This window comes from Paramisgurnus dabryanus, chromosome 14, assembly GCF_030506205.2.
Source record: "Paramisgurnus dabryanus chromosome 14, PD_genome_1.1, whole genome shotgun sequence".
Taxonomy (NCBI): Eukaryota; Metazoa; Chordata; class Actinopteri; order Cypriniformes; family Cobitidae; genus Paramisgurnus; species Paramisgurnus dabryanus.
The window spans coordinates 13,442,957-13,465,249 of NC_133350.1; the positions used below are offsets into that span (position 1 = coordinate 13,442,957).

The 22,293-nt window shown below is 37.3% G+C and overlaps 3 protein-coding genes across 3 annotated transcripts; 2 read left to right on the forward strand and 1 right to left on the reverse strand.

The window, feature by feature from the left end:
* Positions 1 to 296: 296 nt before the first annotated feature.
* ap5b1 (adaptor related protein complex 5 subunit beta 1) lies at positions 297 to 5,031 on the forward strand. Its single transcript, XM_065259175.1, has 3 exons — positions 297 to 383; positions 501 to 662; positions 2,255 to 5,031. Exons 2-3 carry the CDS (start codon positions 519 to 521, stop codon positions 4,904 to 4,906), a joined length of 2,796 nt encoding a protein of 931 aa, XP_065115247.1. The 5' UTR covers positions 297 to 383; positions 501 to 518; the 3' UTR covers positions 4,907 to 5,031.
* Positions 5,032 to 5,122: 91 nt separating this feature from the next.
* Positions 5,123 to 8,085, reverse strand: c14h1orf50 (chromosome 14 C1orf50 homolog). Its single transcript, XM_065259344.2, has 5 exons — positions 7,928 to 8,085; positions 7,424 to 7,539; positions 7,079 to 7,165; positions 6,324 to 6,455; positions 5,123 to 5,573 (listed from the first exon to the last, which is right to left on the reverse strand). Exons 1-5 carry the CDS (start codon positions 7,974 to 7,976, stop codon positions 5,388 to 5,390), a joined length of 570 nt encoding a protein of 189 aa, XP_065115416.1. The 5' UTR covers positions 7,977 to 8,085; the 3' UTR covers positions 5,123 to 5,387.
* Positions 8,086 to 9,315: 1,230 nt separating this feature from the next.
* p3h1 (prolyl 3-hydroxylase 1) lies at positions 9,316 to 20,220 on the forward strand. Its single transcript, XM_065259176.2, has 15 exons — positions 9,316 to 9,847; positions 11,355 to 11,507; positions 12,090 to 12,273; positions 12,571 to 12,702; positions 13,222 to 13,361; positions 14,944 to 15,033; positions 15,120 to 15,172; positions 15,249 to 15,370; positions 15,455 to 15,615; positions 15,711 to 15,797; positions 15,926 to 16,076; positions 16,193 to 16,286; positions 16,480 to 16,555; positions 17,930 to 18,070; positions 18,896 to 20,220. The coding sequence occupies exons 1-15, from the start codon at positions 9,392 to 9,394 to the stop codon at positions 19,355 to 19,357; spliced, it is 2,502 nt and encodes an 833-aa protein (XP_065115248.1). The 5' UTR covers positions 9,316 to 9,391; the 3' UTR covers positions 19,358 to 20,220.
* Positions 20,221 to 22,293: the final 2,073 nt, after the last annotated feature.

Genomic DNA, 22,293 nt, shown 5'->3' on the forward strand with positions numbered 1-22,293 from the left:
TGTTAATTCAAGTTTCTTTTTGACATACTTCTTGAATTTTTCATACAACCACACGATGGCAGTATTTAAAGGTCACGGCACTGTGCCAAAATAAAAGTTCTGTAATATTTGATTAGCAATGTAAACAAAGATAAAAAAAATAAAAACGTATCTTATAAAATAAAATAAAATAAAATAAACAAATATACCACTTGTCATCATTATATTAAGTAATTTGCGTGAAAAAAGTATCCAAGATTTATAAAACATTTATTTTGAAGTGCAACAACTGTTTCGCTATCTGGTTTATCACATGACAGCTTGAGAACACGTGATTTTCGGAAGCGACAACCGATGGAAGTTACATAGCAATTTGTTACATTTATGTAGTTAAAGTTTGAAAGGTGAGTCTGTAAATGTATACGTACATGCCCTGTGTGCTTTAAATTGTCGACACATTAAGAAATGAATAAACCGTGTGCGTTGCTATTGACACTCAACTCATCTTTTGTGATCTACAGTCACAGTTGATCTTCATCATGACAATTGGAGAGCTGTGGGATCAGAGAATATCTGCCTTTCTGCTGAGTCCAACTCAGTTTTTGGCTCTTAGCACCTCTGAAAGTTTCATTGCTGAACTGTTACGTGAACTGAGAAATGATAAAGCAAATGATCAGCTTAAGGTAATGAAAACAGACACACACACACACACATACATGATTATAAAACATTTCTAAATTACAATACATAAATTAAGATAAATGAATAAACATTGGAGATAAAAGTCTTAAAAAAATGTGTCAAGGTGACATTTCACACTAGGATGATTGTTTTCATTGTGACATGACAGTTATGCGGTTACATCTAAATATTGGAGTACAGTATTCTTTACTTTTTTTAAATTTACAAGTGACAAAAAATTATTTTATTTAAGCATGTATTTAAAAATATTTGTTAAAAATGTAGGGGTGAAGTATGCTGGGCGACAGGTTACAAAAAAAAAGAGTAAACATACAATGATGCTTTTATGCAAGGGTTAATTTAAAGGCGGGGAGCATGATTTTTGAAAAACACTTTGTAAAAAGGAATTGACCCGAGTACCAAAACACACTTGTAGCCAATCAGCAGTAAGGTGCGTGTTTGTTTAGGTGATTTCAAATGTCAACATTGGCTTTCAGAGGTCATGCACCCCGCCTTTAATAGAGCTATTCACAAATGTACTGTTTGCAGATTTTTAAAAGGTTAGTTCACCTCAAAATTAAAATGTTATCATAAATCATAAATCACGTACCTCTGTGTCCATCTAAACCACCAATTGCTTCGATTGTCTTCAGAACATATTTTTAGATATTTTTATTCAACAAAATTTCTAACGATTTTATTTAACAATTTGTTCTCCTCCTTGGTCGTTCAGAGCGCATTCACGAGCAGACTATGGCGCATGCTGCTGAACGTGACCTGCTGACGTAGTAGCCAGCGTACAGAATACGCTGGCAAGTAATTTGTGCATTTATACGGGCTGTTTAAGTATTGTTTACAATTTTTGCATAATAGCTTAATTTAAAAAAGGGGAAAAACATTGGCAACTATGTCAGCAGGTCACGTCAGCAGCATGTGGCGTAGTCTTCTCGTGAACGCGCTCTGAACAACCAAGGAGGAGAACAAATTGTTGAATAAAATCGTTTGATTTGTTTTCTTTGCACGCAAAAGTTTTCTTGTTGCTTTATAATATTATTATTGAACTACTGATGGCACGTGGACCTTTTGGCAATGTCTTTCATCCTTTTCTGGGCTTAATTGTGAAAATAAAATTGCAGTCTATGGCACAGTCACAAGCCTCCCGGTTTATGTCAAAAATATCTAAAAATGTGTTCTGAAGACAATCGAAGGACTTGGTGGTTTATAATGGCACACGGGTAAGTGATTTATGATCAAATTGTAATTTTGGTTGCACTTACCCATTAAGATGTTACTTTTTAACGTATTGCAGCAATTAAGAAAACAACCCAATAAGCCAAAGTCAAAGTTAAAGGGCAGATAGCAGAGAGACCGCTAAAAGCGAGATAATTTTTTAGTTTTAAAATATATATTTTAATATAATAAAGAACTAACAGTACATAAGCTTACATTTTCATATTTAGCAAATCACGTTTGTCTTCATTATCACTAGCCCAAGACCCAATAATGAATAGTTTGTAATAGGATTATAAGTTTTGTTATGATGTGCATTTTTCCCTCTATTATTGCATTGTTGTCATTATCTTCTTTTCCTAAGATACTCCTTGTGTCTGTACTACTGGAGCATCCAACCATTCTGTGTCCATCTGTTTCCGTGGGAGAAGAAACGGCTCTGGAACTGATGTCAGTTTTCACCCACACTGCACAGAAATCCATCAACCTCAAGTGCAATGTAATGCTGGCCATCACTAACGTCCTAATATGCACATCTTGCCTGGCCAGCCGCACAAAGATGGCCGAGGATTGGTTAGAACTTCTATTTCAAACCATTCGAGACACAAACGACTACGGTGGGTTAACCCAGCAGCCTTTGAGAGCCACAGCCTGCGAGTGCTTACGAGAAATGGAGACCTGCAATCCTGGTCTTCTCTCTCAAAAATTAGAAGTCCTGCATCTTTTAAAACAGCAAGAAACGACTGTTTTGCATCAGTCGTACAGCACGCTGTATACATTGGGGCTTAAGAACGCCATACGGATCTTGGCGAACCAGAATAACATCACTGATCTAGAGTTTAAGAGTGTTTTAGGAGGAAACGAAGGATTTGCATGGAAAAACAATCCAACAGCTTTGACCCTACTGCCGATAAACATGATGGTGCAGGTGCCGTGTCTGCCACCGGGATTGGATTGTAAAGAACTTAAGTCTGTAATGTCCACACTCCTGGATGAGTCTTATTTACTAACACCAATTTCCCAGTCCGCCCTGCTCAGGGAGCTCGTGGAAATCGTAGCCATGGTGCCGGGACTCTCTCCGGCGTTATTTAAATCGCAGCTTCTACGACTTTTTGGCACCGCAGAAGTCGAGCTCATGCACGCCACGCTGTTCATGAAAGAAACGTTTACCGACAGCCTTTTCACTGCAGAGGATGAAAATTTTTTGCTTAAGCGTCTGGTGGGCATGGCGCAACATCCGCTCCTAAGAATTCCTGACAAACTGTTTTATATGGACTGTATCCTGCACTTTCCGGAGAACAGGCCCATATCCAGCACTGCCGACGAGAGTTTACCCGTACTGGTTACGCCCCGTCTGGCCGCATCTCTTCTTCCGACTGTTTTCAACGATAGCGCAACCATGCTCTGCAGACTAAACCTTCTCTGTCTGGTGCACTTGGAAGCGGACGAAGGGGATGCGGACAAAGGAATCACCTACCTGTTTGATCACATAATGGCTCTTCTTAAAATCGTAGATAATGATGGTAGCAGAGAAGTTGTGGTGACCTCATTTAGGGCCTTGTTTATTTTTCTCGTGCACTTCAACGGCATGGAAGAACTCACCGAGAAGATAATAAACAAATTGTGTGACTTGTATTCCAGACATTGCCGCCTCGCTCCAAATCTGATTGGCCTCGCGGATCAAATCCAGGAACGTCTGAATGACCCTGCCTGGTCCGTGAAGTTGCTGAGCGGTCTGCAGAAACGCATTATGGAAATGCCACCGTTGCAGCTGACGATTCATAATTTGAGTTGGCACCTAAAAGTGTTGAAAAGGGTAGCGAAAGAAGCTCAGATCACCCAGAAGAACACGATTTATCTTCTCCTCAACGTTCTCATCAATTCCAACCTGTGTGAAAGAGGAAACTGGCAAGTGGGAAATGCGGTTCTTGCTGTGTGTCGCAACCTATTAGAGCACCCTTCCATCGATCGAGTGTTTATCGAGCTCGCTGACCTTCTGCAATACATGTCGGTTCATTACGACGAGATGGACAATAAGGATCACGCTCGCTTTTACTACACGTTGCTCACCAACCTCTCCTGGGAAAAGCTAATAGGGGTTCTTGCCAAAGTTCCCGATGGAGGACGTGCTAAGGAGCGTTCGCATTCGGCGATTATGGCTGAGAGCGAAGGACTTGCGAATATCCTGACTGTGCACAAAACCGAACGTCATGTTTTGCAACTCATCAAGGCACAAGAGATAACATCAGCAAGCACATTGGAGAGTTCAGAGTCTTTGGATGCAGACGAAGGAGAGAAAAATTGGTTGGAGGTTTATCAAGAACAGTTTCAGAAACCTGGCTTTGGTTCTGAGGTCACATTGAGGTACAATCTCACTCATGCAGAAGAGACTGATCCTTTATTTAGCCAAGTTTTTAATATCTGTCTGCACTTTGAGCTGAAAGACTCAAACTATGCAAAAATAAGTGATATACACGTCCCATGCGTGTTTAGAGACAGAAAGCCTCCGGAGGTCAAAGTCACACTCCAACCGGTTCAGCCGTACCCAACTACTCTGTGCGTCAGTGCCGTATTTGCCACGCAAGACGGTCGTTCCTGGCACACGCGGCTGCCTGATGTAAGCGTCTCATTCCCAGAGATATTTCTTCCTGTACCCGTGTCACCCAACACATCTTGTGAACGCAAAGTGAACGTGTTTGACCGCATATGGGAGTCCATAGCCTCCAGGAATTTGGAGAAGTGTGACATCAGTCTATTCTGCTTCAAGGCCGTAGATGAGAGTTTGGGTGATTTGATCAAAACACATTTTGAAAATTACCTGTTGGTGGAAGAGCAGAACGAGAGATCGTGGAAAGTCTTGTTCTTCCTTCCACCAAGGTTTCATGTTTTGTTGAAGATCAGACAGGCAGAGGACGCGGTTCATGTCAGCATCGCAACGGACAACTGGGAGTTGTTACCCTTTGTAAACTCTTACCTACAAAGTATTACTAATCCTTGTAGCAGAACGGATTGCTAAAGGATTCATTTACATGCTTTTAATCATATTTATTTTGCATGAACTCTATAGATTTGTTTTTGTATATATGCTGTATAAAAAAGTTGAAATGGATCCTAAAGATTAATAAAGTGTTTCTGAGCACATATATTTTGATATTTTATGTGATGTTTTTCGACTGCTCACAAAATCAATACAAGATGTTTTGAATAAATGATTTAATGAAAACCAAAGGTCTTAATAAAATTTGCATTTGAATTCAATTCAAGCAGCATACACGATAAGGACAAACAGTGTCCGCATAATAATCGTTAACATAAAGACACATTATTAATATGAATCACAGAATTTAAAACCTCCAGACAATATCAGAAAAATGCATCAAACTGGACTGAAACTGTAAACCGGTTCACTTTGCTGTATCCATTAAATCATCTCCTTTAAGACCAGGTGGCATCCATGACCAGATAAGACTTAAGTTCCCGAGTGGTTTCTTGCTTTCTCATTTTGAAAGGCTCTCAAAGTTTGGCTCTGTAGAGGCTGGAAGAGCAGTTTGCCTGTTTAACAGTTTGTCCATGATGCCAATTTCAGCATCCCTTCTTTCAACCTCCTCCTGTGGTGTCCAAGACATGTCATGTTGAAGTTTGTATCCACCAAGGAACTTGTGTGGGCAACCGGGACCCCATTCCTGCAAAACATTGAAACAAAGTGAAATATTGTGCAATATCTTTTTACTATCACTACTAGTTAGAACCACTTCAGACTGTGTTTACTTATCAGTAGCTGTGTTTCCATTACCCTTTAAATTGCGCAAATTTACATTGGCAAAAAAAAAGTGTTTATGCTGTTTTTTCAGGCAATTTGGAAAAGGTGAATTTCCCAAAACTGCAATGGAAACAGTTTACTCGCATTTTCAGGTCACCTCATGCAGTAAGTCACATAATTTTTATTTGAAAATGATGCGGTATGTGCTAAAACCTCCCAGAAACACCTCAGCACATGTCTGCTCCCAAGTACAGTATAAGAAGCTTTGCTTGCCAATAATTTTTTTTAGGATTACACTCCTACATCTCTTTTGATTTAAAATAATCTACTAGTACCTAAAAGAAACACCTATACGTTGATGCTTCTAAATATAAGGAGCTTTCCTTGGCATTAATGTTTGGATAATACTCTTATATCTCCTTCAGTTAAAAATAATGCCTAGTGCGGTGGATGTGATGTTAGTAAACCTACCAACATCAGTCGACGTGATGTTTGGAATGACTTATGGTGAGAGGAAAAGCTATGTATCAGTCGCATATCATCGGTTAATGGAAACGGCATCGTTTCGCAATTTTCTGTTGTGGATATTTTGAAAATAATGCTAAAGTTTTGCGCAATTCTGCAATGGAAACCAGCTAATGGTTGGACTCTCATAACGTGGCTATCAACTCACCTTTGGAGACAGAATAGAGAAGTATCGCTGTCCAGATTCACGCATGTACAGATAGTACATGTTCCCTGGTTTCTTCACAACATTGCAGGCTGCATGGTGAAGCTCAGCATCTTTCCTGGCATCTTCCAACACCTGATGTGTAATAGAAATGTTTCAGGTTTTCTTTTTTGAGATTTCAACACACAACAATAATTAATCACCAGTAGTTATTTGGTCACATACAGAACACATTAATGATGCTTCAAATAAAAGGATAAGAGCAATCCCATTGTTATGGATGTGACATTAGCAGTCAAAACTTAAAATATAAATTTGGAAAGAATGTATTACAAATGTATTGAACCATCTGTTTATATTTTCCTAAAACCTTGATGAAAAATATCAGTCTATACAACAAACTTTGTAGGAATTCTGTCAATTAAATCACACAATCCAGATGTAATAACACCCAAACAAATGGCTCTTCAAAAAATATTTATTATTTATTTTAATTTAATTGCATGTTAAATTGAATGTGCATTTATGATAAAAAAAACAACGTTATTGATGTGAAAATACTGAAATTTGCACTTAATAATAAAAAAATACTTTAAAAACTTTAACCAAGACCTTGCATGGGTATTTAAATCACATATCTATGATATTAGTATGGTTAAAAACTTTAGTTTTCATGATAAGGTTGGCATTTGCATGGAATTACCTATAGCATTAAAAAGTTTTTTTTAATGGCCATTTTTGGCAGATTTTTTTCTCACCTTTCTTGCTTGCTCCTGCAGGTATCTTATCTGGTCAGCAATGACTGTGAGTCTGTTGCAAGCGTTGGCTCTGATAAACTCATCTCCCTAAAATGTCCACATAAAAACAAGATACCTATATCATATGTATGTGTTTCAACATACAGCTTTATAGGTCTTGAAGCCTGAGATTCTGAATTATACTTATTCATTTAAACTGAGGAATACCAAAATTTACATGAAGTTTAAGAAAAAAATAACCAATGTATTTTAAAATTTAAAAAGTTAATTACTTAGAAAACAATGTTAGAACTACAAAACAAGAATAGTGATGTCAAACTCACACAAGAGTAAAACATCTCTTACCTTCTGTACTTGCTGTGCAAGGGCAACCAGATCCATGGGATCCCCAATCCGGTTTGTTTGGTAGGGATTAACCAGCACCATTCCACTCGGATTACTGCTGGTCTCCACTAGGGTAACTGTAATATTAACACATTAATAATTAACTCGAATGTATTTTCACATAACTGTAAATCATGTCTTCACAAAAACGTATATTCATAATGCATAATACAAAACACACTACCATGCATATGTATATACTGTAGATGCTAATGTATATCATGTTCTCATTACAGTAACTTATATCTATCCACTACAATACATATCCATTCTCAGAAAAATTATTATTATTAATTATTATTATTAGAAAGAAGACAAAGGTGGTGAACTCATGTTAATATGTAACAGGTTGGATAAACAAGCAAGCGCTCATACAGACAGAGTTAATGATTTTAGTGATAAACTACGTTTAACTTTTTAACTAACATTGCAAAATTCAAATAGTAAAATAATCTTCCGTCTTACCTGTGGTGGTTTTGTTGACCTGATCTGGTAGACTTACAGTTCTCTCCATTTTGTAATTGAATGTCTATAAAACTTTGTAGAGTTGCAGTAAAATAACACGAGCTTTGTAACCGGCGTCACACAATTACAAAACATGAAGGGGGCGTTTTTTGGGTCCTACTGTGTTTTCCTCACCAAAGACTGCCCTATTAGGTGCCTGTATAAAAAGGTTCCTTAATTTGTCATAATAATTTCCAAACACATTTCGCAGGGTGCAAAACTATACAGGATGTAGAAGATATTTCTTGGATGAGATTTAACAAGCATATGAAATATTAAATCTATCGATTATTCAAATACAAAGCATTCGTGCATGTTTAGAGATAGCCGTTTAAAGGGATAGATCACGTGACCGTATAAGGCAACGTGCATTTAGAGTAGTTATAAAAGAGCAGTTATAAAAGCACAACCTGTTTTTCTGCATTTCTTTTTTACGTTTACTTCGCATTATCTTAATTATGCAAGCCATTTCTTTATTTTTATTAACAGTTTGTGGGGTTTTTTTACATTTATGGAAGGAATTTTTGTTGAACCGTTGTAAACCATAACGAGTGTTCGATTTTATGCGGGGTCGCAAGCGCAGGCAGATGACATCAAGTTACCGCGAGAGCGATTCGAAAAATCACAAGGGAGGAGTCTGCTCTCGCGGTACTTTGATCTCATCACCATGTCTGTCTGCGCAGCGCCGCATAAACACGCCTATTGACGGTCTTCGAGTGAACGTTTTTTTTTTATTAATTTATTTGATAAACGATTGTTAGTAAGATCATCATAAGTGTATTTTTTAAACAATAAACTTACAGAAGTACGGGATGTAATTTCAAGACATAATGTCTACAGAGAGTTGTGGCCCAAAAAGTTTACAAAGTTTAGCCTACTTTTGGTTTTATAGAAAAAAAAAAACATTTTATTATTTATATTCTGACCTTAAAATAAAAAAAATGACACAAATATGTAAATTCACAAGTAGCAATTTGTTGGCGTTTCTTTAAACGCAAAATATGCGTTTCCTATATATTATAGATGTATAATTTGACTACATGTTTTTATCATCAGCATTTGATTACATTATAATGCTACCAGAGTCAGAATTGTCATAAATTGAACTCATATTTATTTAAAACTCATAATAACAAATCTTTTCAGCAGTAACCAATTTTTCTTGTTATGACAGTTGTAGTAATTAAAGTTTTCCAGATTTCTTACCAAGGAACAGAAATATACAATATTTGTATTTAGCTTCAACACTTTGAAGACCAAAATACATCAGCTTTTAGTCTTTCAAATGAACCCAAATTCACACAGCTCCCCCAAAGTTTCACACAGGCATCCTATCCGAGTCTCGGAGCTCCTCCCTCTCTACAGACTTTAGCGGAGAGTCCGACATCAAACCGAGCTCTACCTCACAGGCCCGGGGTCGCCAAGATGTGGAGCGCACTGTCTATGATCTCAATTCTGTCCACTTTACATTTCACCTTCAGTGAAATACAAATCAGCGGAATACCTGAGCCATACGATCTGCTTTTTGACAATGCAGTGGAGGCGTATTATAAGCAGGACTGGCTGGCTGTGATTCTGAATATGGAGAGAGCTTTGCGGAATAAAGCAGCGGTGCGTAAAGCCCAGACGCACTGCCGCTTATCCTGCGCAAATCAGAGCGATTTCGGGGAGCCGTTTCCAGGTGTCGGTTCACCGATCCCAGGAAGCGGGCCCGTGGAAGATTTAGCGTTTTTCCAGAGGATTTTACAACGGGCCGAATGTGTGAATGCATGCGAAAGGGATAAACTGGGACCGTCGACACTTCATAAAGTTAGTGAGACTGTAGAGCTGGAGTTTAAGAAGAGGACGCCTTATAATTACCTGCAAGTTGCTTATTTTAAGGTAAACGGGTGGAAAAAATCAGAAAGTATGCGGTGATGTGTTAAAAGCAATGCAACTTTTTGGAAGCGTCACTTTGCATCCTTTTAAAAAATGAAGTTTTGCTTGTGTTACATTGTAGCATATGTAGTATGTGAAGTCGTTACAATGTATAAAGTTATTTCTCTTGCAAATATTTTATAATGAATGAATGCTGGTATTATTGAATGGAGAAATGGATGAGAAGCGCTCCTGGGCTTCCCCAACCCCCCCAAACTCACATTACTGTGCCACGTCTTTAGGTGGAGCCTTGCAAACTTCTCAGATACTTCCAGACTTCCCACTAGGGGCTTTAAAAATGACCAATAAAAAGATACAAAAGCTAACTATAATAAAGCATAGGCTAAAGTCTTATAATGCAATGATGAGATATGGAGCATCAAAATTAGATTTTTAAATTGATTTTCACAGAATGTTCTTTACATTATGTAGGATGTTTTTATGTAGAAATCAGTAAATCAAAAGACTTAAGATGGGTTTTCACAGACTGGGTCACATGTATTAAAGGGCACCTATTATTGCCTTTTTACAATATGTTATTTAAGTCTCAGGTGGGCCCAGAATGTGTCTGTGAAGTTTCAGCTCAAAATACCCCTCAGATCGTTTATTATAGCATGTCCAAAACGTGCTAATGTCTGTACCTTTAAATGCAAATGAGCTACAGCTCATCACTCCCTTACAAACAGACAGTGAGCGCTTTCAGTTCAAATAGATCTGATTAAAGGAATAGTCTACCCTTTTGCCATATTAAACTATGTTATTACCTCATCCTAGACAAATTAATACATACCTATCTTTTTTCAATGCGTGCACTGTACAGCGCGTTGTGAATGTGTTAGCATTTAGCCTAGCCCCATTCATTCCTATGGTACCAAAAAAAGTTTTATTTTGTGGCACCATACTTACTGGTATAACTCCTCATGTAACAGTCTTTAAATAGGGAAAACACAGAAGTGTTTGGTGGCTTCCCTGTTTGGTACCATAGGAATGAATGGGTCCAGGCTAAATGCTAACACATTCACGACGCGCTGTACAGTGCACGTATTGAAAAAAGATATATGTATTAATTCGTCTTAGTTGAGGTAATAACATAGTTTAATATGGCAAAAGGGTAAACTATTCCTTTAATACAGTCTGAGACAATAGTATCTAGTGGACAGAGTACTCGCTGAGGGTGGAAACTATAATAATGCAGGACTGTAAGTGGGCGGGGCTTTATCAATGTGACCTCACATTGATAAGAGAATCAAAACGGAATGTCTAATGAGCCTGCTTTGGTTTAATGGGGATTAAGAAACAAGGAGTGGGTGGACTGCTAACACACATTATGTCCAAACACCTTGTAAAAGTGGCTTTTGCATAATAGGTGCCCTTTAACTAACCTTTGTGAAAAGTAAACACTAATGTTAAACACAGATGCTTAACTAGCTGAATAACATAAGTTGATGTTTTCATTCCTATATGTTTGCAGATAAATAAGCTTGACAAGGCCGTAGCAGCAGCAAATACATTTTTTATAGCGAACCCTGACCATGTAGAGATGAAACAGAATCTAGAGTACTACAGCTTGATGGCTGGGGTACAGGAGACCGATTACAAGGATTTAGAGGAGAGACCGCACATGGTAAGAGGAGCATTCATTCATCTAAATATTAATATGGGTGGATAGCTGATGGGGAGATAGGTAGGCATGCTCTATACGGCACAATTATACAATATACATGACAATAAACACCACATGCATTTGGCAGATGTTTTTATCCAAAATGCCTTACAGTGCATTACATTTTATTAGTGTGTGTTCCCTGGGTTTGAACCCATGACCCTTCGCAGTTCGCACTGCTAATGCAATGCACAAATGCTCTATAGATGTTACAGATTTATATTTAGGTTTATGCATGGCAGATGCTTTCATCCGAAGTGCACAGTGCATTACAAAAGTATTCTTTTTTATAACTTTGTGTGTTCCCTGATATTTAACCCACAACCGTTTGCACTGCTACTGCTAACACAATGCTACAGGAACTACGCAAATAGATGTATTGCATAGTTTCAAATGTTCTGCATGGTCTTGTCTTTTGCTAAGTATATGATGCCGTAATTCCAGTACAGGACAGGTTTCATGTGTATATTAGGAACTGTTATAAAGTATGATAAACAAATAAAGTATGTTTATATTCTTTATTATAACTGACTCTCATTTCAGACTGAATTTATGGAAGGCAAGATGCAGTACAGCATGGAGAAGTTCGGTCCAGCTATTGAGCACTTTGAGGCGGCTCTTCAAGAATATTTCACTGCTTATGAGGAGTGCAGGGTTCTCTGTGAAGGAGCGTTCAACTACGACAATTACATGGAGTATAACGCTGATCTCTTTCAGTCTATGACAGGCAGGTGGAATTCTGTTTCTTTGCTCCAATGATTTGATTCAAAGAAAAAAACCTAAGAGATTAAAAGTAGGGATGCACCAATACAACATTTCTGTGCCAATACCGATATTTGTTTCCTTAGAATGACAATTACCGATCGATACCGATAGTTTTCCTTTTTACTCTCAATCACACAGTTTGAGTTTTGTTGCGTTTTTCCACCTCTTGACATTCTTGACAGAATATAATCTGTAATAATTCAATTTATGCTATAATTGTTATTGTGGCTTCATGGGTTTATATGTGCTTTGATTCCAGATTATTATCTTCATGCTCTCAACTGTAAGCAGAACTGTGCAGTAGATTTGGCTTCGACCGCTGGAAGAGAAAAACCTTTTGAAGATTTCCTCCCATCGCACCTTAACTACCTTCAGTTCTCCTACTACAACAGTATGACACATTCCTATTCATAAATATTCAGGTTTTTAAGGAAACATGTGTTTTTCTCAGATGTTTGGGACACATTCAAATACACTGAGATGATGCTAATAATTTAAAGGGGGAATGAGCGATTTTGAAAAATGCTAACTTTAGCCTGATAACATTGAAATCCCACCCTTCATCCAAATCGCCACACCTCCTCCAGAACACATGAACACGCACAAACCAGAAGCCTGATATATGATGTTTGCATGAACAGGGTGGGCATGCAGAAACATGTTAACAGAGGAGAAGCAAAAATTGCATTTGTCCAATTATTGCTTTCGGTTCAAATGCAATGATTGGTTGAACATATTTTAGTCCTACTTCTTTTACAGACAACGTAACATAGCGATTGCTATTAGTTTGTTCCCTGGGTTCGAACCCATGATGACCTTTGCTAACACAATGCTCTACCACTGAGCTATACAGGAGCGCAAGAAGTACAAGTGTTTGAATTGACTTTCATTCTGTTTGTTTGTGTCCCAGGTGAAAAATACGAGCAAGCCATTGAATGTACCAAAACGTACCTTCTCTTTCACCCTGAGGATGAGGTGATGCTACAGAACCTGGCGTATTATTCTGCTGTGTTGGGTGAAGATAAAGCTGCCAACATCTCAGCCAGAGAGGTACAGACCGAACGCTACACTGACACAAGCAAGCTTTTCTTCACAGCCGTTCAAAACACAGCAAACATCTGCATTTAGAAAAAAATAAAATGAAGAAAGAATTAAAAGAGAAGAAGCTCTGAAGATGCAAAGATTTGTGTCAGCTCTGAGGCCCTGTTTATTAAGATGCATATTGGTCAATCGGACCACAAGTGGACAACACTAAATACAGGCGTAAAGCGTTTCGAGCTTGTCCACTTTCAACCACATTCAGAGGAAGTCAAAAAGTGTTCGAACAGCCACAACAGATTGCCCACTCTCTGCCTATTGATCTAATGTGTGTCGGCACAATGTTTTTACATCGGTTTTAGGCTTTCATTGATAAAACTAAAGCAGCTGCTCTTCACCTCTTTTATTTCTGTTTCATTTTGCGAGCGTGCGAAAGTTGCACAAATTTATTTATTAGCCTAAAGATATTGATTTAATATAGTTTTGTTCGTTGCAACACATCACACAGTTCCAGTGCTGACACTGACAAAATAAATTTTATTTAAAAAATCTTTAACTCTATCCCCGCCTTTGACGAGTTAACTCATCAATTAAGAGAAAACGCTTCCCTGCCAATGCCGAGTTTTTCCCGGCAATCCATATTTCCGCTATTATCCACCAGATGGCGCTCTTACCAAACTTATACAACCCGGAAGCAACCCCTCAGGTTAAACGGTTCAAACTCAGTGTATTTGTTGATCATCACTCTTGAGTCGGATTTCTATCAGAAGTATTTCACAAAAACGCAATTATCTAGCTTTTTGCTCAAAATTTGGCATTTTAAAGAAACCTACCCATAAATGAGAGGTGATAAAAGAGAATAAATAAAGGATGAAACTAGGGCTGCATTACAATTAATCGCAACTATTCATTTGCAGAATAAAAGTTTTTGTTTATATCATATATGTGTGTGTGTATTGTGCATAATAATAATGTATATATAAATATACATTTAAAAAAATATTTACATGTGAATATACATTTTTATATTTATAATATAAATACAAATATCTAAATACTTAATATATACAAATATTTTTTCTTAACATTTTACATGCATGTGTATGTATTTATATATACATAATTATTATGCACAAATCACAATACACACACATATATGATGTAAACAAAAACTTTTATTCTGCAAACGATTAGTTGCGATTAGTTGTTATGCATTTCTAGATTAAACTTTTTTGTTTGTTTGAAAGCAGAGGGTCTGTTGTTTCATTTGATTTATACCACGGGTATGTTAAATGCTGTATTCTGATTGGCTGAGAAATGTTCAGTGGGTATGCATTAATTCCTGATAACTGCACACCTAACTTTTCAAATGTCGTGCCGCATTGCACCTTGGGTGTGCGTTATTTTCTTATAATTCAATGGCCTTTCGTCAATTTTTCCTTACATATTGCATGTGTATATATTTAAAGAAGAACATTTTCTGGAAGGCATTAAACTTTTGTGAAAATCATAAAAAATGCTGCCGCTGGCCACATTTTTTAAAACACTGGCGGGGAAAGAGTTAAGTTGTCATGAGTGTTTCTTCTTGTTCCAGGTTGTAAAGCAGCATATCAAAAGATCTCTGTTGGAAAAAGAGCTTCTTTATTTCGGCCATGAAATATTTGGTAAAGCCTTCGCTGATCCAGTAAGTATTTTTAATATGTGTTCAACATTTCTCAAATGTTTTGTTTACATTTACACGTGATAAGATCTTTATCTCATTCATCACAGGACACGTGGACACCAGAAGACATAATGCCCAAGAAACTAAAAGACAAACAGAAGTAAGAGACATGTATGTTTCAAATAGCTGTAATTTCACGAGACAAAATCTGATGTTGTTGTTGATGTTGTGTGCAGGGCGGACAGAGAAACGGCAGCGAGGATCACAGAAGAGATCGGTAACCTGATGAAAGAGATTGAGACGCTCGTGGAGGAGAAGAGCAAAGAATCATTAGACATCGTCAAGATAGGAAAAGATGGTAGGCAAAAAAATCCTTGCCAACTATAAAATATCAATCACATGACTTTGTCAACATCAAGTTCCCTGTCTGGTGTCATTGCAGAAATCATACCTGCACAAACACAGCCTAGCACTGACAACAAACTCCCGTTTGATGGCGTCATTGTATCCATGACATCCGCGGCCCTGAACGGTTCACAGCGAGTCATTCTGGACGGTGTAACCTCGTACGAGGAGTGTCAGGGGCTTCACAGCCTCTCCAAAGTAAACATCAAGTCTCTCTGTACTAAAATCAAATAGCTTTTATTCAACCTGTGACAGCAGTGATAGTTTCATGTCTGTTTTAAAAAATCATACAGGCCGCAGCTCTTCATGATAAAGCGAAACCTTCACCTCATTCTCCGAGCGAGATGTTTCAGGAACTCACAGTTCTTAAAGCTCTACAGGTAAGACCTTAGGAAAACCATTGAACTCAATTTATTTACTTTTATATGTCTTTTAAGTTTTCAGTAAAGCTGTAAGAATGTGTATTGTATAAAAGTGCTGTATGAATTAAAAAGTTTTTGTCTTATAGATGGGACAGGAGGGTGTTGTTCCTATGAAGAGTGCCCAGTTTTTCTTTGACGTAACGGAGAAGATCCGTAAGGTTCTGGAGTCTCACTTCAGTCTGGAATCTCCTCTTTATTTCTCCGATACAAAACTTGTCTGTCGATCTGCAGTTGAAGGTACCAACATTTCATGTGTATGGTGATTTTTTTAAGTAAAACTACTTTTTAGATCCATTGTTTTCTCATCTTAAGCAGTTTCCATTTTAATATTATGTGATCTCTTCCCTGTGCAGAGAAACGTGAAGACGGTGAAGCCGGCTGTCTGCTCATCTCAGAGCTCAATGAATGCATTAAAGATCCATCAGCATTCTCACATGGAGACTACAGGTACACACAAAACACCTAATGCATTATGGATATGCAGTTTATGGGACTTAAATCCTTAAATGCATGTTTGAATTGCCTTAATTTAAAAAAACAGTGCCATTGTTTTGTCTCAAGATGCACACTAGTTTATTTTGTGTAAGGTATGTTTGTCAAAACTACTTAAATGTCCTATTTTTTCCTATTTTGCTTTCAGTGCCATTTTGTATCTGAATGATGACTTTGAAGGGGGAGATTTCTTCTTTACTACACTGGACCCCAAAACTGTCACTGTAAGATTTTTATTTTTGTTCAAGTAACTAAATATTGCATAATATTTTAGTAATGTGACGGCTCGTTTAAAAGAGTTTAGGTTTATCAGTATATAAATTGATCGTTTAGTTTGTCTAAATTTGACTATAATGGTGCGTTCACGTCATGTCGGATATATCGTATTTACTAGATAAACGTTCATGAACGCCATCACAAATACCACTGGGAAACTCGAGATTTTCTTTGAGGCCCGAGTTTATGATTTGGGGGCGTGTCAATGAAAAACATGGCGGAACCAATAAAAGCAATGTCTGTAGTTGACTTAGACTTTTTATTTACAGCAAAATAAACAGTCGGTTCAAAATATAATAGTATTGTATCACAAAACCAGTCATAAGGGTAATTATTTTAAATGGAGATTTATATATCATCTAAAAGTTGAATAAATAAGCTTTTCATGTATGGTTTTTTGTTAGGATAGGACATACAACTATTTGAAAATCTGGAAACTGAGGGTGCAAAAAAATATCGCCTTTAAAGTCATCCAAATGAAGTTCTTAGCAACGCCATCCACTCCCAAAAATGATGAGTTTTGATATATTTACTAGAGATGCACCGATAGGATTTTTTTTGGGCCGATACCGATTTAAACAGACAACTTCTGTCCTACACCGATACCGATATTAAACACTTGTATTTAATACTATACAGTTGGTCTATTAGCTAGTTTATTTCTGCATCAAATTATTTTACTGAACATGGATTGGATCTAATTAACATTCAACTTACCAACATAATAAGAGAGGCACAAATTAAGCTAAACAAATATAATAAGACAGCATGACAACCTTCAAAGGTGGTTTTGCTATTCAGCATTTATTTTATTAACGACATTAACTCATTTTTTACATATAATGGATTTCTTTATGCAGTTAATTAATAAACAATCGGTATCGGCCTTTCTCGCACTATTGCCGATATGCCGATGGATTCAAATTCATAAAAAATCGGCCGATAAATATCGGCGGCCGATACATCGGTGCATCACTAATATTTACCATAGAAATTATTTGTGGCATAAAAGAAAAATTGATCATTTTGACCCATAAAATGTATTATTGGCTATTGCTACAAATATACCCGTGCCACTTATGACTGGTTTTACGGTCCAGGGTCACATATAACAGTTAATTTATAATGTAAAAAAACAGCCGATGCACATTCGTTGTTCTTTATTTTTCTGTAATTAGTTACAAGCTTTGATGTACACCGCCATCTTATGCTGACTTGAACGCACCTGACATCGTAAACACGACTTACCGGCTCATAAATACGAGCAACCCAGAAGGGACTTTTTTGGTTTATAAACTGTTGTTTATCCATCATCTCTCCAGGCTGTAGTGAAACCGCAGTGTGGTAGAGTTTTGGCGTTTGGAGGAGGACAGGAGAATACTCATGGAGTGACGGCAGTAACCAAAGGTCAGAGGTGTGCAGTAGCGCTTCGGTTTACTCTGAATCCTCAACACAGTGAAAAGGTGAGTAAAATCATTAAATCATAAAATTGATGTATTTCAATGGAGCTGATATAAAAATTTGTGCACTATTTAGGGACTCATTTTTTCCAGCAGAACCCATACGGTAAAAAAATAAATTTCTCTGGCCAAAATATATATTAAATATAGGCTAAATACTTTATGCAGAAAGTAATGCTCAATTGAATATATATTTTTTTTAATATACAAAAAATATATCAGTGAAAAATATATTTTGTTAACATATTCCAAATTATATTTCAGCAAATATATCTTTTGGCTATTTTGTTATATTTTGATTTTTTTTTTTGCCGTATGGAAAGGAATGCTTTAAGTGATTTTACTTTATGAAAGTTGCAGTGATACCAATTTTTTGCTTTAATATTTGTATTTTGTGGTAACTTTTTATAAAATCAATAAGGTATTTGAGACGTGCTGTAGGTGTTGCATTGATTCCACTTCATTTCGTGCGTTTTAACTCCTTCCCCACCATTGACGAGTTAATTCATCAATTAAGAGAAAACGCTTCCCTGCCAATGACGAGTTTTTTCTGGGAATTCCTATTTCCGCTATTAAAAGTACTGTTCTTTCATTTGATATATTAAATGTTTATATATTTCTAGAAGAACATTTTCTGGAAGGTATTAAACTTTTGTGAAAATCATAAAAAATGCTGGCACTGGCTGGCAACTTAAAAAAAAAACGCTGGTGGGGAAAGAGTTAACGCCCTTTAGCATACTGCTTACCTAAAGACCTCATAACATCAAAGTTTTCCCTGGTGAAAAGTTTCTGCAGTTACTAACCTTGTAGCATTTTTGGGTTCAATAGGAACATTCACAAGCGGAAGAGCTTCTAAAGACACTTTCCGGCCCTGATGAACCTAACGTCCAGAACACAGAAAACACCAATGAGATCTCCGAACCGAACACAGTGTCATCTGAAACATCAGCGCAAGAAGAGAAGACGAACACACCTGCAGAATCCAGCAAATCTACAGATGAAGCAGCTGAGATAAAGACAAATGAAGAAGCTGTTAAAACCAACAAAAAACCAAAAGCCAAAGCATCCAAAAAGCCAGCGAAAACAGAAAGCCAAACGAAAGTTAAAGCAGACAAAACAAAAAGCACAACAGCAGAGAAAAAGAAATCCAAAGCAACTAAAACAAAACCAAAGAAGTCAGACGAAAAAGAAAAACCACCTGCCAAAAAGAAAGCCAAAGCAACGGTGAAAAATACAAAGAGCACAGAGCCTCAAAACTCCAAAGAAGACGAACACAAGGATGAATTATGAGCTGTTTAAAAAGCCGATTTTTTTTATTTTTTTATTGTTGGAGCAAGAATGTGTTTTTGTACATCAGACTCATAAAATCAAGGCTATGACACCGGATTGCTAACTTGTGGGTGACAATCAAACCAAGTGTATTTTTAGTGTTGCCTTAGTATCTTTGAATTCTCAGGAACTGACTGAATATTTAGGAATATTTCATGCCCATTGAAAGGATATGGCAGCAAATCCCCAATAAAAACAACATGTTGCTAAATTAAAACCGTACATTTTTACTATTTATGAAAACTATATATAAAATTGACCATCATGCTACTGGAGTGTTTAGATATGATTGCTAAGATGTTTTAGTGGATGCAAATATGGCATTCTTGTAATAGCGAGGGGTTGCTTGGGTACTTGGGGTAAAGTTTGCATTTACCCTTAAACACTTCAGTGATATGAATTGAACAGGGTTTAAGAGTTTGTGAGCATGCATTGCTGTGACTCTGCACTAGGTGGCAGCATAGAGCTGAAAAGCCATCCTCAACCCAAATAACAAGAGATGTTTGTAATCATTGGGACACTTTTTCTTTATAAAACTGGGATACCAAAATGGCTCAATAGTTATTTTCTTCCTCGATTTGACGTGTTTATTGTTCTTCATGCCTGAACCACCCAAAGCGATTTTCTGGACAAATGCACCATACACTATATTCAAAGGCTCACAACAGCTAACATTACTCCTTAAGAGTCACCACTATTGATAGTCATTTGTTGTTGGCAATAGATGTGAAGAAAGCATTTGAGGTCTTCTTTTCATCACAGTGGTCACAGCACATCTATGTGGGGGATGTATGTGATAAAGATGCCGAGCAGCTTTTGCATGTTAATAGATTAAAACTCTCAATATGAATTAATCATACCAGTATTGGTTTGACAAAAAAAAGAGACCATAAATCCATCTGTGTCTAAAACTGCATGTTTTGGGATAATGTATACAGTATTAGTTCAGATGCATTTCAGTGCATTTTGCTTAAACACTCAAGGCCACCGGACTGCGTTGGCAATTGAATAGTGGAGGTAAGAGTGAAAGTTGACCTGTGGCAGCTGCTGCGAGACCCCTCGTGTATCTCTACCGCCCTGTGCTGGTGGTACAAACGGGTCCTTTTGTGCACCTCCCACTGATGAGAAGTAGGCAGAACCAGACATGAACAGAATTCCAGCGATAATAATATTCATCTACAGGCATTGAACAAGACTAATCAAAACAACAATTATTTCTCTTCAAGCATTAATCAAGTTTTTTAAAAAAACGTGTTCAACATGGTCTATAATTTAAATGATAATAGTATACATAAGTCTTTATGTATAGGACCTATTGGACCTTGGCATTTGGATTGTCCACGGTGGTTTGGGTGGTTAACCACTAGCTTTTGAGATCCGATCCTAGCAAGTAAGAGTTGCTATTTTAAAGTCTAGTTAACCCAAAATAAACTTGAATTTGGTTGCATGCCATTTTTGTAAAATGTATGATAATCTACCATGTAATGCTGGGTACACAGATTATCTTATCAGATTTTTACTTTGTGTGAGATGCGTTAAGAGTGTCCGAACTATGACAGAGCTGCCCCGATCGTGAATCTTAAAGGAATAGTCTGCTCATTTTCAATATTAAAATATGTTATTACCTTAACTAAGAAGAGTTGATACATCCCTCTATCATCTGTGTGCTTGCACGTAAGCGCTGGAGCGCGCTGCGACACTTTGATAGCATTTAGCTTAGCCCCATTCATTCAATGGTACCACTCAGTGATAAAGTTAGAAGTGACCAAACACATCAACGTTTTTCCTATTTAAGACGAGTAGTTATACAAGCAAGTTTGGTGGTACAAAATAAAACGTAGTGCTTTTCTAAGCAGATTTAAAAGAGGAACTATATTTTATGGCGGAATAGCACTTTTGGGAGTACTTCGACTCGGTGCAGTAACACCCTCCCGATCCCATTATGAGAGGGAGAAGGGGAGCGGATTTTTCAGGCGCTGGTATAGATGTGAAATCTATAAATCGCAAGTGATCTTGAAATTGTGCGCAGCAATCTCGGCATTTAAACGATGCCTAATTAATGTCATTGACATATAAAAAAGCACCTGTCAATGTTTAAAATCTTTTCGAGCAGCAAGAATGTCTTAGATTTTCTTTGCAGTGGATTTTTGGTACACACACTTTACGATCAAATCTGTGCATATGCACACTTTATAAATTTATCACCTGCTCATCAACCATACATTAAATAAACCTGACCACTAGAAACTAGAAACACACTGTAAAAAAATGCAGCATTTTCGTCAAATAAACATATATTTTTATGCTACTTTACGTACTTTTATATGTTATGTCAACTATTCAAGAGTCAAAACTTAAAATAGTACCTTAAGTGGACTTGCAAAACCAAGTTGTTTTGCAAGATGCTGCATTTTGTTTTACAGTCCAAAGGTGCAGTGTGTAAATTTACGCGGCATCTAGTGGTGTAGTTTGTAAGTGACACAATCGTTCCAATAAAGTTCTTTAAATTGAAATTGAATAGTGGTGAGGTTGCGAATTGCAACCCACAGCTCAGTCCCCTTTTGAAACACATAGAGAAGCTACGGTAGCCTAGCCTGGTCCAACCAGACTCTCGGCCACGCTCCATTGCAAAGCGTTACTTCCGTTAAGGAGGGTCCATTGTTGAAGTTTAAAACTATTGGATCTGCCCAGAGTCACTCAGGATCTGCCAAAGCCAATCGCTAACGTGTGGTCGTGACGTATATCATGCACCGAAACCGTCCGGAAACAACAAGTCAGAATAATCAGACAAACAAAACTTAGCAAACCTGGTTCTTGCTCCGGCTTTAACTTCTGTATATTCGGCAGTTTTGCAACAACGGACCGAATGGCTTTTCTCACGTCTTTCTCCGCTGCCT

Coding starts and splice junctions, on each gene's coding strand:
- ap5b1 (XM_065259175.1), top strand. CDS start 519: ATGACAATTGGAGAGCTGTGGGATCAGAGAATATCTGCCTTTCTGCTG. Junction 663..2,254: donor AAGCAAATGATCAGCTTAAG/GTAATGAAAACA, acceptor TCTTTTCCTAAG/ATACTCCTTGTGTCTGTACT.
- c14h1orf50 (XM_065259344.2), bottom strand. CDS start 7,976: ATGGAGAGAACTGTAAGTCTACCAGATCAGGTCAACAAAACCACCACA. Junction 7,166..7,423: donor TTGCACAGCAAGTACAGAAG/GTAAGAGATGTT, acceptor TGGACATTTTAG/GGAGATGAGTTTATCAGAGC. Junction 6,456..7,078: donor TGCAGGAGCAAGCAAGAAAG/GTGAGAAAAAAA, acceptor ATTACACATCAG/GTGTTGGAAGATGCCAGGAA.
- p3h1 (XM_065259176.2), top strand. CDS start 9,392: ATGTGGAGCGCACTGTCTATGATCTCAATTCTGTCCACTTTACATTTC. Junction 15,173..15,248: donor AAACTAAAAGACAAACAGAA/GTAAGAGACATG, acceptor TGTTGTGTGCAG/GGCGGACAGAGAAACGGCAG. Junction 16,556..17,929: donor TGGACCCCAAAACTGTCACT/GTAAGATTTTTA, acceptor TCATCTCTCCAG/GCTGTAGTGAAACCGCAGTG.